Source organism: Protobothrops mucrosquamatus, unplaced genomic scaffold (genome assembly GCF_001527695.2).
Source record: "Protobothrops mucrosquamatus isolate PMUCROS unplaced genomic scaffold, P.Mucros_1.0 scaffold_114, whole genome shotgun sequence".
Classification (NCBI taxonomy): domain Eukaryota; kingdom Metazoa; phylum Chordata; class Lepidosauria; order Squamata; family Viperidae; genus Protobothrops; species Protobothrops mucrosquamatus.
In genome coordinates, this window is record NW_015386190.1 from 25,791 (window position 1) to 36,869 (window position 11,079).

The window sequence follows — 11,079 nt, forward strand, 5'->3', positions numbered from 1 at the left end:
CTCCCGACTCCCAGCGCCACAGGATCCGAGGGAAACTCCGGCAAATTTACAAACCAGAGTCAGGAGTTCCAGATAGAAGTGGCTGACTGTCAGGGAGACGAAGAGTTATCTGTCACACCTATTCGTCTCTGCCCCTGCCTTTTATCCACAGCTGAGGGGGGGGCTCTGTTAGCAGTGGTAGCTCTTCCACCCCGAAGACCGGCCCATAGCCTCTCACTGTTCTCCTCTTCTCAGCCTACACCGCGCCCGCGCATCAATCACTGGCCCCATGTGATTCTCCTCTCCTCCTGAATCACTTGCCTCAAGGCATGGAGGTCTCAGCCTTTCCGTCTGGGGGCTGGCGGACAGCCCAGGCTCCGCCTCTGTCCCTGGCTGTGACAGCTCCATTCCTTCGTCCCCATCTCCCTGACGCTGGGGCCGACACCCACTCCTGTGCTCCCTCCTCTGAGTTGGTTGCGGAGTCCTCCGGCCAGCGACAGGCCACAACACCCAGGGATTGAGGACCCCTATTTTAGAGTACCTTAAAAAAATGATAAGAGAAGCCAGCAGTCATTTTAGCTATTAAGCACAAGAACTTCACCTTGTCTGGAAGGAAGGAAGGAAGGAAGGAAGGAAGGAAGGAAGGAAGGAAGGAAGGAAGGAAGGAAGGAAGGAAGGAAGGAAGGAGGAGGAGGGGGGAGGGAGGGAGGAAGGGAGGGCAATGAAAAGATTGAAGGGCAATGACAGGTTTTAGTGGGTCAAAGTGCTTTTGGAAAATGTCGGAAGTAGAATCCAGGATTTTTTTTAAAATTTCAAATTTTCCATAATCTATTTATTCCATTCGTTCCCTCCAAATGACAGCATGCCGGGTCACCCTTGGCAATAATCATTTCTTTCTTCTAGGCAGCTACCATGTCAGGGACTCCTCATCTCCTGCTGTCCTACAAATAAACATTGGGAGATCTTCCCCAAACCCTCGTGATGATTATTTGGGTAAGGCGATGATCCGTGAGCAGGACAGTTTCATTTCACCTTCTTTGCATTTCACTGTCGCAGCCAGTTGGGGGCAGAGATGGTTTTATTTCATTTCCACAAATTGTTTTGCTTATTTATCGATGTGCTACTACCGTATTTCCTTGAAAATAAGACCCAACCGGAAAATAAGCCCTAGCATGATTTTTTAGGATTTTTTGGGAGCCCCACCCCAAAAATAAGCCCCGATTAAGATCGTCAGCCAGACGGATGCATTTAGTATGTCCATTACAACACATGACAGATATATTGAATTATAAAATAATAACAATATATAAATAAACATAAATAAATTATATTATTGACATTATGTATTTGAATAAATGTAGATTGTTGAACATGAAAAAAATAAGACATCACCTGAAAATAAGCCAGTGATGGCGAACCTTTTAGAGACTGAGTGCCCAAACTGCAACCCAAAACCCACTTATGCATCATCGAATGCCGGGTGGGTGTGGCCCATTGGCTGGGTGTGGCTGCAGTGGTAATGGCAGACTGGGTGGGACTAAAAAGTTCAATCAATCAATTCCAACTTTGCAAGATCTTTTTTTTTCCCGCGAGGTTGAAATTGACTGATTGAACCTTTTTTTTTTTTTGCACATGGCGGCAGAGGCCTAAAGCAAAAAGGTTTTATAAAACCCAGCTGAAGGCCTAGGACTGGAGCGATGACGCGCGTGCCCACAGAGAGGGCTCTGAGTGCCGCCTCTGGCACCCGTGCCATAGGTTCGCCACCACTGAAATAAGCCCTAATGCATCTTTTGGAGCAAAAATTAATATAAGACCCGGTCTCATTTTCGGAGAAAATGGTAAAATTGTTGTGTCTCTTTTGCCTGGAACCTTGAATTGGGCAAAACTGTGCATCATTCAGCAAAGTTTTTCAATGTGTTGTTTAAAAGGATTTTTCTATAATGCAGTTTCAATAACTTACTGGGGAGAAACTAATTACTCGTTTCACTGTGCTATTCCTCTCCTTAACTGATACTTCCGTCCACGTTTATCCTAGATATTTATGTCTTTGGTAGTGGCCAGGACATCAACATAGAAGCTATTAATGAATTGGCTTCTCACAAGCCCAATGAGAGACACAGCTTCATTTTGAAGGACTTCGCTGAACTGAAAGAGGTCTTGGAGGAGAGTTTGGGTAATCTGAATTTTCGTTTCACTGATTTCATGACTAATCAACTTGGCCCTGATGTACTCAACATTTTGTTTCTCAGAAAAAAAGGCAGTTGGAAGTTTCTCCCTTTCACATACACACACAGAGCTTTTTCCTCGACTTACAACCATACATTTAGTGACTGTTCAAAGTTATAGTGACAGTGACTTATGACCAAATATGAACCTGTTGCCAAGCATCCAAATTTTGATCCCATGACCATGGGAATGCAGCAACGGTTGTGTGAAAATAGTCATAAGTCACTTTTTTCAGTGCCGTTGTAACTTCCAAACGGTCACTCAATGAACAGTGTTAAGTCAAGGACTACCTGTAAATCCTTCTTGTATTTTAACATGAGAAGGCATCACCCCTGCTTTGCGTGAGCTCTTAGGTTTTTTAGTCCATTTAATTTTTGTAATTTTAATGCTTCCTATATTCACAATTGTTTCTAGACTTCTATTTTTATTGCACTGTTAGCAGCCCAGAGTCCCTCTGGATAGTGAGACGGGCAGCATATAAATTTAATATACAAGTAGAAAACAACAATAAAAACTTTTCTACAGTTATACCATCCACACCAGAATGACAATAGGTGAAGTGGCTTTAAAGCCCAAACAAAAAAAAAGATTTGATGGACATCAGAGGAGAAATGGCTGGGAATCTGGGATCAGCAAACTTTCCAGTATGTGGGTATCAACTTCTTACGACTTTGCATGGTATCATGGATCTAATGATAATCATTGACGATGGCTCGGTTATTATTAGATCGCTTGCATTTTCACCTGAAATCTCAAAAGAACACTATTACCTTTAAGAGATTTGATAATCTCAAAAGAATTTGGTATCTCTTATACTTTGTCATAGTAAATGTTTAATTTGTGGGGTCAGCAGGCATCCTCTTGAAGTTTGGTGAATCTGTGGGGATATATCCACGAGTACCAAGTTGCCAAATCCACTTCAAAACTTTTCTCTGGTAGTGGTTGTATAGCAGGGGTCCCCAACCCCCAGTCCGTGGACCGGAACTGGGCCTTGGCATGCCAGAAACCCGTCCGTATAAACAAGCAAAGCCCCATCTGTGGAATGCAGGCAGTACACAAAACCACGGTACCCCCGGTCCGCAGAAAACCCTCTCTCTACAGAACCGGTCCCTGGTGCTCAAAAGGTTGGGGACCTCTGCCGTATAGGAACTATCCATCCACTTTGGTCTGTTTCCATTGCTCTCCTCCCAGGCTATGACAGTCACTTGTTTCCATTTCCTTCCGAAGAATCCAGAAGTCCCACCTCTCTGTCTCCCTTCCAACCTGTTCATTCCCTCCTGCTTTTTTTCTAGGAAGTTCTACCTTCCAAAAACATGTCTTTCTATTCTCAGATGACGGTGAATCTTTGCCCATGTGTGGTTTCTCCCCTGGAGAAGCAGCAGCAGATGACTATGAAAAGAATCCCTGGTTTGCAAGAATCGTCATCAATGTAAGACTGACTAGCACTGGGATAGATAGACACTTTAATTATGGGCATACGACCAGCACAAAAAGCATTTTTAACCAAAATCAAGCCAATCCAGTAAAGCAGGGGTGTCAAACTGCCGGCCCGCAGGCCGGATGCATCATAGCGAAACCGCGCCCACCTCATTGCCAGCAATGGCAAAAAAGTCACGATACGTCACGACACGTCACGAGTTTGACACCCCTGCAGTAAAGAGAACCAATAAAATGTGACCAGACAATATACCAAAAGAGAAATCTGCATTCCAAGCATGGAATGTGACAAGTTTCCAAAACCATTTCATTTTTTTAGTGGTTGACCAAAATGAAATATTCCATACTTCCAATAAAGGAATACAGAATAACGGAGTTGGAAGGGACCTTGGTGGTCTTCTAGTCCAACCCCCTGCTCAGGCAGGAAATCCTATGCCATTTCAGACAAATGGTTGTCCAATCTCTTCCTAAAAATGTCCAGTGTTGGAGCACTCACAACTTCTGGAGGCAGGTCATTCTAACTGTCAGGAAATTTCTCCTTAATTCTAGGTTGCTTCTCTCCTTGATTAGTTTCCATCCGTTGCTTCTTGTCCTGCCCTCTGGTGCTTTGGAAAATAGCTTGACTCCCTCTTCTTTGTGGCAGCCCCTGAGATATTGGAACACTGCTATCACGTCCCCCCTCATCCTTCTCTTCATTAAACTAGACATACCCAATTCCAGCAACTTAAATTAGACATACCCAATTCCAGCAACAAGGAGAATATTTACAGCTCAGGGTTGAAATGAAGGGTCCTTGATGCTGTCTGAGCTTGGTTGTTTGTTTGCAGATGTTTCATTACCCTAACTTGGTAATATCATCAATGCTAGTAATCGTGGTGGGAGATAGTAGGACTACTAGCACTGATGATATTTCCTAGTTCGGGTAATGAAACATCGCACAGACCATCAAGAACCCCTTATTCCATATTTCAAATGCAGAATTTTGCCCATAACTGCATAGTGACGAAATGTCTGGCAGAAGGCACTTTGTTCATGCTTCACCAACGCAAGATAATATTGTGGCATGCCTAAGAAGGAGCCCTTTAGTAAAAATGCCATCAAGATAGCAAAGTGTTCTGGGATCTGATTTGTTTTCCTTAACTGTCTTTGTTACTTTCTGTGATTGTGTGGGGTAGGTTATAAGGTCCAACTCTGTGTTTCTCAAATTTGGCAACTTGAAGATGCTGGTTGGGGGATTCTGGGAGTTGAAGTCTACACATCTTCAAGTTGCTGAAGTTGAGAAGCACTGTTTTAAGGTAAGACAGCTGCTGCTCTCTGTGATCACAGGATGATTTTTCACGTCTACATTTTAGGAATCACGGCAAGAAATCTGCAAGGGAGTCATTGTCTCTGACCGGGACATCTTGACAGCTGCCCACTGCTTGGCCAGGATTAATGGAATCGAAGATATCAGTGTCATCCTTGGTAAGCCAAATTCTAACAGGGGCGTGGAGATAGAAAGAAGAAGAAGAAGTAGATTACTAACTGGTAAAAAAAAGACTTGACTGCTTTGTTCTTGTGCCATTAACAGTAGGTCGTGATGGTTTAACACAGGGGTCCCCAACCCCTGGTCTGTGGCCCGGTACCAGTCTATGGACCGTTAGGAACTGGGCCACATAAGCTGCAGGCGAGTGCATGAATGTGCAAATCTGCATTTGTGCAAGCAGCATGCATGCGCTCAAAACTATCCCGTCTCTCTCCACCATTGCCGGTCCACAGAGCCAGAAAGTTTGGGGACCGCTGGTTTAACATTTCCATGGTTCCGTTATTATAATAGCCTCCATCATCTGTGAAGGTTTCCAGGAAGTTCACATTGTCTCTGTCTCTTCTTTAGGAACAACCAACTTTGCAGTAGCTGAAATCCGACGCCACCCAGAATACAATAGTCAGAATGTACAAAATAAGGACAGCCCAGAGTTCTATGATTTTGATGTTGCCCTGGTCAAACTCAAAAACCACCTTCCATCTTTTGCAAGGTGAGTTGAAAGGAGATGGATGCTGTAAAAGTTGGGTCTGTTGACAGATGATGTCCCTTTGATTTGCTAATTAAAAACTGTTCAGGTGTGTTGGAAGAAAAATGAGGTCCAGTAGTAAGACACTGGAAATAAAATAGAGGCTGACTGCTTAGGAAAGAACCAACAACAACAACATGTAGTTCTGGGATAGCTGACAAAATGGAGTTGAGAGTGGTTGGGTTTTTGTACCTTCTTTGGGCTTTGTGTTTGAGATGCCTATTGTGAAATGTACTTTGACACATGCTTGATTGTGCCCTTTTGGTATTTAATTATTGTTGCCTGACTCCCATTGTGACATGTCCTGTCCTTGGAGCTGGGTGGGGAATGTAGATTTTAGGAGTCTTTGTTTTTCTAATCCCATCTGTTCCAGCCTTCTGTGAGAGCTGCGGCTGAAGGCATTTTGCTTACGAATAGTATGGCCCCAGTCTTTCTGAATGGATTAAAAAATCTCCATTTCTAAAGATTGACCTCCTCAGGTTTCTGCCTAAGGAAGGAAGAATGGGGCTGTTTCTGCCCTTGTTAAGTTGCCAAGTATCTGAATTTTGATCACATGATCATGGGCATGCTGCAACAGTCGTAAATGTGAAAAACGGTCATATGTCGCTTTTTTTCAGTGCCATTGTAACTTTGAATGGTCACTAAATAAAGTGTGGTATGTTGAGGACTACCTAAATTTCTGTAGGTAAGGTGGTAGACGGCACTTAGAATGGCCTGTGCTAGGGATAATGCATCTGTCTTTGCTCTCTTTAACTTCTTGGCAATCTTCGATATAGATAGTCCTCGACTTACAACTTTTCAGTTAGTGACCGTTCAAAATGACTTGAAGCAAAAGATTTTTTTTACTGTTTTGTGCATATCCCTAATTGTATGATGTGGACCCCATCATGGGAGATATTATAACGATCACTGTCCTTTCCGATAACCCCTTCCTATAGGCCAGTCTGCCTGCCATGTACAATAGAAACCACTCGGATTCTGAGAAAGCCACACCCACAAACCACGTGTAAGGATCACGGTAAGAAGAAAGCTAAGTGTTCAATTCTCAGTAGGCACAACAAACATTTTTAGCATTCCTTCCCCCCCCCCCACAAACTTCCTTTTGTTTTTCCCCACGAGGCTCTGCCATTTTGTTGGGGGAAGGATCAACTGAATGTTGATCCATTGGTTGCAACAGGAATTGATCAACCGGTTTGTTGCCTGAACCTAACTATCCGTGTTTCCCTGAAAATAAGACCAGGTCTTATATTAATTTTTACTCCAAAAGACGCATTAGGGCTTATTCTCCGGTTAGGGCTTATATTCGGGGAAATACGGTACTAAATGCATCTGTCTGGCTGATGATCTTAACTGGGGCTTATTTTTGGGGTGGGGCTTATATTACGAGCATCCTGAAAATTCATGCTAGACCTTATTTTCCGGTTGGGTCTTATTTTGGGGAAAACACTGTACAGTAACAGTGGGTCTGGCTCAAAATCAGCCAGATGTCTTTCATGCCTAAGACGGAACTAGAATTCACAATCTCCTGGTGATTGGCCCAAAGTCACTCAGCCAGATTTCATGCCTAAGGTGGGACTAGAATTCGTGGTCTCCTGGTTTCTAGCCTGGTGCTAGATCAAACTGTCTCTCCATTAGCCATTCCTAGTTATGAATTATAACTCTTGATTTAATAGACTAGTAAAGTGATGGCGAACCTTTTAGAGACCGAGTGCCCAAAACCCGCCCACCCGCCCCTGCTCCACCTCTCGCCCTGCCTGCTCCGCCCTTACCCGCCCCCTGTCCCGCCCGCCCGCCCACAGGGCCACCCACCGCCTTCATGGCCCGCCGCAGATTGCCCAGGCGGCCCTGCAGCGCCCTGGCAGCCACGCCCTTCACCCGCTGCACCCTGAACATCATCTGCACGCGACGGGGCGCGAGGGCGGAGTCTTGTCCCTGCTGCCCGGCTGCCATGTCCTTGGCTGCACTGCTCTGTGCAGGCCACGCCTGGGGGCGCCTCTCCTCCAGGGGGCTGCAGGGGGAGGTGGGGCTGAGGCAATGGCACATGTGCCCACAGAGAGGGCTCCGAGTACCGCCTCTGGCACCCATGCCATAGGTTCGCCACCACTGGACTAGTAGAAGGAAAGGGGTGTCCATTAAAACCGAATGTCTTTTAAATGTAGTGTTTAATAACAAGAAGAAGGAATAGAGTAAGGCTGGGGTGTTTTATCCTCTCTCTCTCTTTCTCTCTCTCTCTCTCTCTCTCTCTCTNTGTCTCTCTCTGTCTCTCTCCCTCCCTCCCCCCCCTCATGTTTTTCAGCCTTGGCAACTTTCAGATGTGTGGACGTCAACTCCCAGAATTCCCTAGCCAGCCTTACTGACTGGGGAATACTGGGAGTTGAAATTCACACATCTGAAAGTGGCCAAGTTTGAGAAACACTGGAATGCCAACTCAAATACATCTACATTGGACGTGTACCATATCTAACAGAATAACAGAGTTGGAAGGGACCTTGGAGATCTTCTAGTCCAACCCCTTGCTCAGGCAGGAAACCCTATACCATTTCAGACAAATGGTTGCCCAATCTCTTCTTAAAAACTTCCAGTTAAAGGATTCACAACTTCTGGAGGCAAGTTGTCCACTTATTAATTATTCTCACTATTAGGAAATTTCTCCCTAATTCTATGCTGGTTCTCTCCTTGCTTAGTTTCCATCCATTGCTTCTTGGTGCTTTGGAGAATAGCTTGACTCCCTTTTCTTTGTGGCAGCCCCTGAGATATTGGAACACTGCTATCATGTCCCTCCTCATCCTTCTCTTCATTAAACTAGACATGCCCAATTCCATATTTGTCCATTGAAAACCTAGTTCTCCCCCTCCATCCATTCTTTATAGATTAATACCTCACTAATATTCACCCCTACTTTACATTTCTTGTTTTTTTCCCTAGAGGAAGAACTCCTGTATGGTGGAAATATTCCTTCTCTTTTCATCGCCACCTGTAAATATAGGAATGGCCAGAAACCTGGATTGCTCAGGAGAAATGTGTGGATCAAGAATGGAGAAAAGGTGCTAACAGGGGATTAACTTGGAATGGAGGCTACTTACATCATTAGCAGTTCAGCACCAATAATAGGTTTGCTATCCTATACAGGCAGTCCTCAACTTACAACCGTTCCTTTAACAACCATTCAAAGTTACAACAGCACTGAAAAAGGAGACCAATCCTCACAAAACCATTGCTGATTCCCCTGGTCATGTGATCAAAATTTGAGCCCTTGTCAGTTGACATGTATTTATGATATTTGCAGCATCCCAGGACCATGTGATCACCATTTACGACCATCCTGGCTGGTTTCCAACAATCAAAATCAATGGGGAAATCCAGATTCACTTAACAGCCACATGATTTGCTTAATGACCATGGCAAAATAGCTTGTAAAAGCAGGCACGAATCAATGATTGCCTCCCATAGCTGAGGTGGCACAGTGGTTAGATTTAGAATGCAGTACTACAGGCTACTTCGGCTGATTGCTGGTTGCCAGCAGTTCGGCTGTTCGATCCTGACCAGTTCAAGGTTGACTCAGCCTTCCATCCTTCCGAGGTCGGTAAAATGAGGACCCAGATTGTTGGAGGCAACATGCTGACTCTGTAAACCACTTAGAGAGGGCTGTAAAACACTGTGAAATGGTATATAAGTTCAAGTGCTATTGCTATTGCTATTAGCAAAGGACATTCCAGCCCCAATTGTGAACATAAGCCGAGGACTATCTACATTGCAAAGTCCTGCTATCAGTGTCACATAAGTAGCAAACCTCTCTCCAGACCAGTGGTTCTCAACCTTTTTAATGCCGCGACCCCAACCGGTCGTAAGTCGAGGACTAAACCGGCCGTAAGTCGAGGACTAAACCGGTCGTAAGGCGAGGACTACCCAACCGGTCGTAAGGCGAGGACTTTCCCTGCCCGGGAGCGCCGCACATGCGTGGTTCCGCCCCCTGCGCCGGCCGAGGCATAGCTGGCAAGCGGCAGAGACGGAGCAGGCCGACCACCAGCTGGCCCAGCCCAAGGGAGGTAAGGCACCCGCTGGAAAAGGGGAAAAAAATGGCAGACAAAAAAATGGCGGACAAAAAAAATGGCGGACAGCCTTGCTTGGCGACCCCCGTGAAATGGTCGATCGACCCCAAATGGGGTCCCGACCCACAGGTTGAGAACCACTGCTCCAGACCATCTTTCCCCAGTCTGACTCCCTCAAGATACGTTGCTGCTACAGCTATCAGAGTTTCCCAACAACCATCATGGTTGAAGATGCCTGGGTTCGACAGCTTCAGATCCTTCTGGATGTGTCTGATGTTTCCTTAAATCTGCGTCTCCATTTCTCTCTTCAGAAAATGGCCTGCTACCTGGATGCTGAGAAAGCCAGACGATACGAGAACGTTGCAAATATCTCAGAGGTGTTGAATGAGCACTTCCTTTGCACAGGAGGCACCGATCTGCAAGTGGACCCCAACGTTTGTTCATGTAAGGACAGTGGGTTTTTTTGAAAAAAAAAAAAATGTGCCGGAACTCACACATGTCATACAACCCGCCTTGCCTACCAAACAAGGTTCCATCCAAAAAAGGTGCCTGAACTCCGTTCTGGGCGTTCGATGACAAAAAAAGCCCTGTGTAAGGAGAATTGGCCCTAAATCTTATTCCTTCTCTTTAGCTCTAAGAAGTAGGTGAATTTCCAAAGCAGCAAGTGACTTGGCCGAGTGGTAGCCCCATTAGGTAGATTAGACTAAAATATTAATTCCACAGGAAGCTAAAGCTACTTTAATTGAGATTGGCTATAATAATAAAGTCTTGTGGGGGGGGGGGAATCAGAGGAAAAACATTAACAATTCAATCCCTCCTCATTCATCTATATAAATAAAAATGTAAATGTTTGTTTGTTCAAAATCTTAAATCTCCGAAAGTTCTTCACCGATTGCTTTGAAATTTTGACACAACGTTGCATTCGAATACGCACGCGTTTTTATATACCTATATTATATAGATGTCACACCTGTGACAGGTAAAACATGCTTTTTTGGAAAAACAGCGCCATCTGTTGGACGTAAACCAGACTGAGCCACAGCAACGCGTGGCCGGGTACAGCTAGTTACTTCATAAAATTAGAAACTTTTTGATGCCTGAAATGTTTGGGGAACCGGCTTCTAGTACACCATTCAGGTTTAGAGCTTGACTGCGCTTAGCCAATTAATTCCTTGGCTAAGCTTCTTTCTTCTCTTGGTTGCAGATGACGCTGGTGGACCTCTCCTCATTCAGAGAAGGCTACGTTACATCCAGGTGAGTGGTTACCTGAGCCAAACCCAGCCTCTTCTCAACCAAACAGACCAACCTTCCAACCTTCCAATATAAACTGGAAGCTC

At 45.0% G+C, this 11,079-nt stretch overlaps 1 protein-coding gene across 1 annotated transcript in view; it reads left to right on the forward strand.

Annotated features, from left to right (window-relative positions):
• LOC107287873 (complement factor B-like) overlaps nt 1-11,079 on the forward strand; it is a gene marked incomplete at its 5' end in the record, with an annotated part of 32,331 nt that overhangs the window by 19,892 nt on the left and 1,360 nt on the right. Inside the window, 9 exons of the mRNA XM_015816432.1 lie at nt 883-972; nt 2,015-2,152; nt 3,537-3,634; nt 4,995-5,106; nt 5,516-5,657; nt 6,632-6,711; nt 8,619-8,737; nt 10,054-10,186; nt 10,947-10,996. Of these exons, the coding sequence (XP_015671918.1) occupies nt 883-972; nt 2,015-2,152; nt 3,537-3,634; nt 4,995-5,106; nt 5,516-5,657; nt 6,632-6,711; nt 8,619-8,737; nt 10,054-10,186; nt 10,947-10,996 (962 nt within the window). The remainder of the gene's footprint in view (nt 1-882; nt 973-2,014; nt 2,153-3,536; nt 3,635-4,994; nt 5,107-5,515; nt 5,658-6,631; nt 6,712-8,618; nt 8,738-10,053; nt 10,187-10,946; nt 10,997-11,079) is intronic.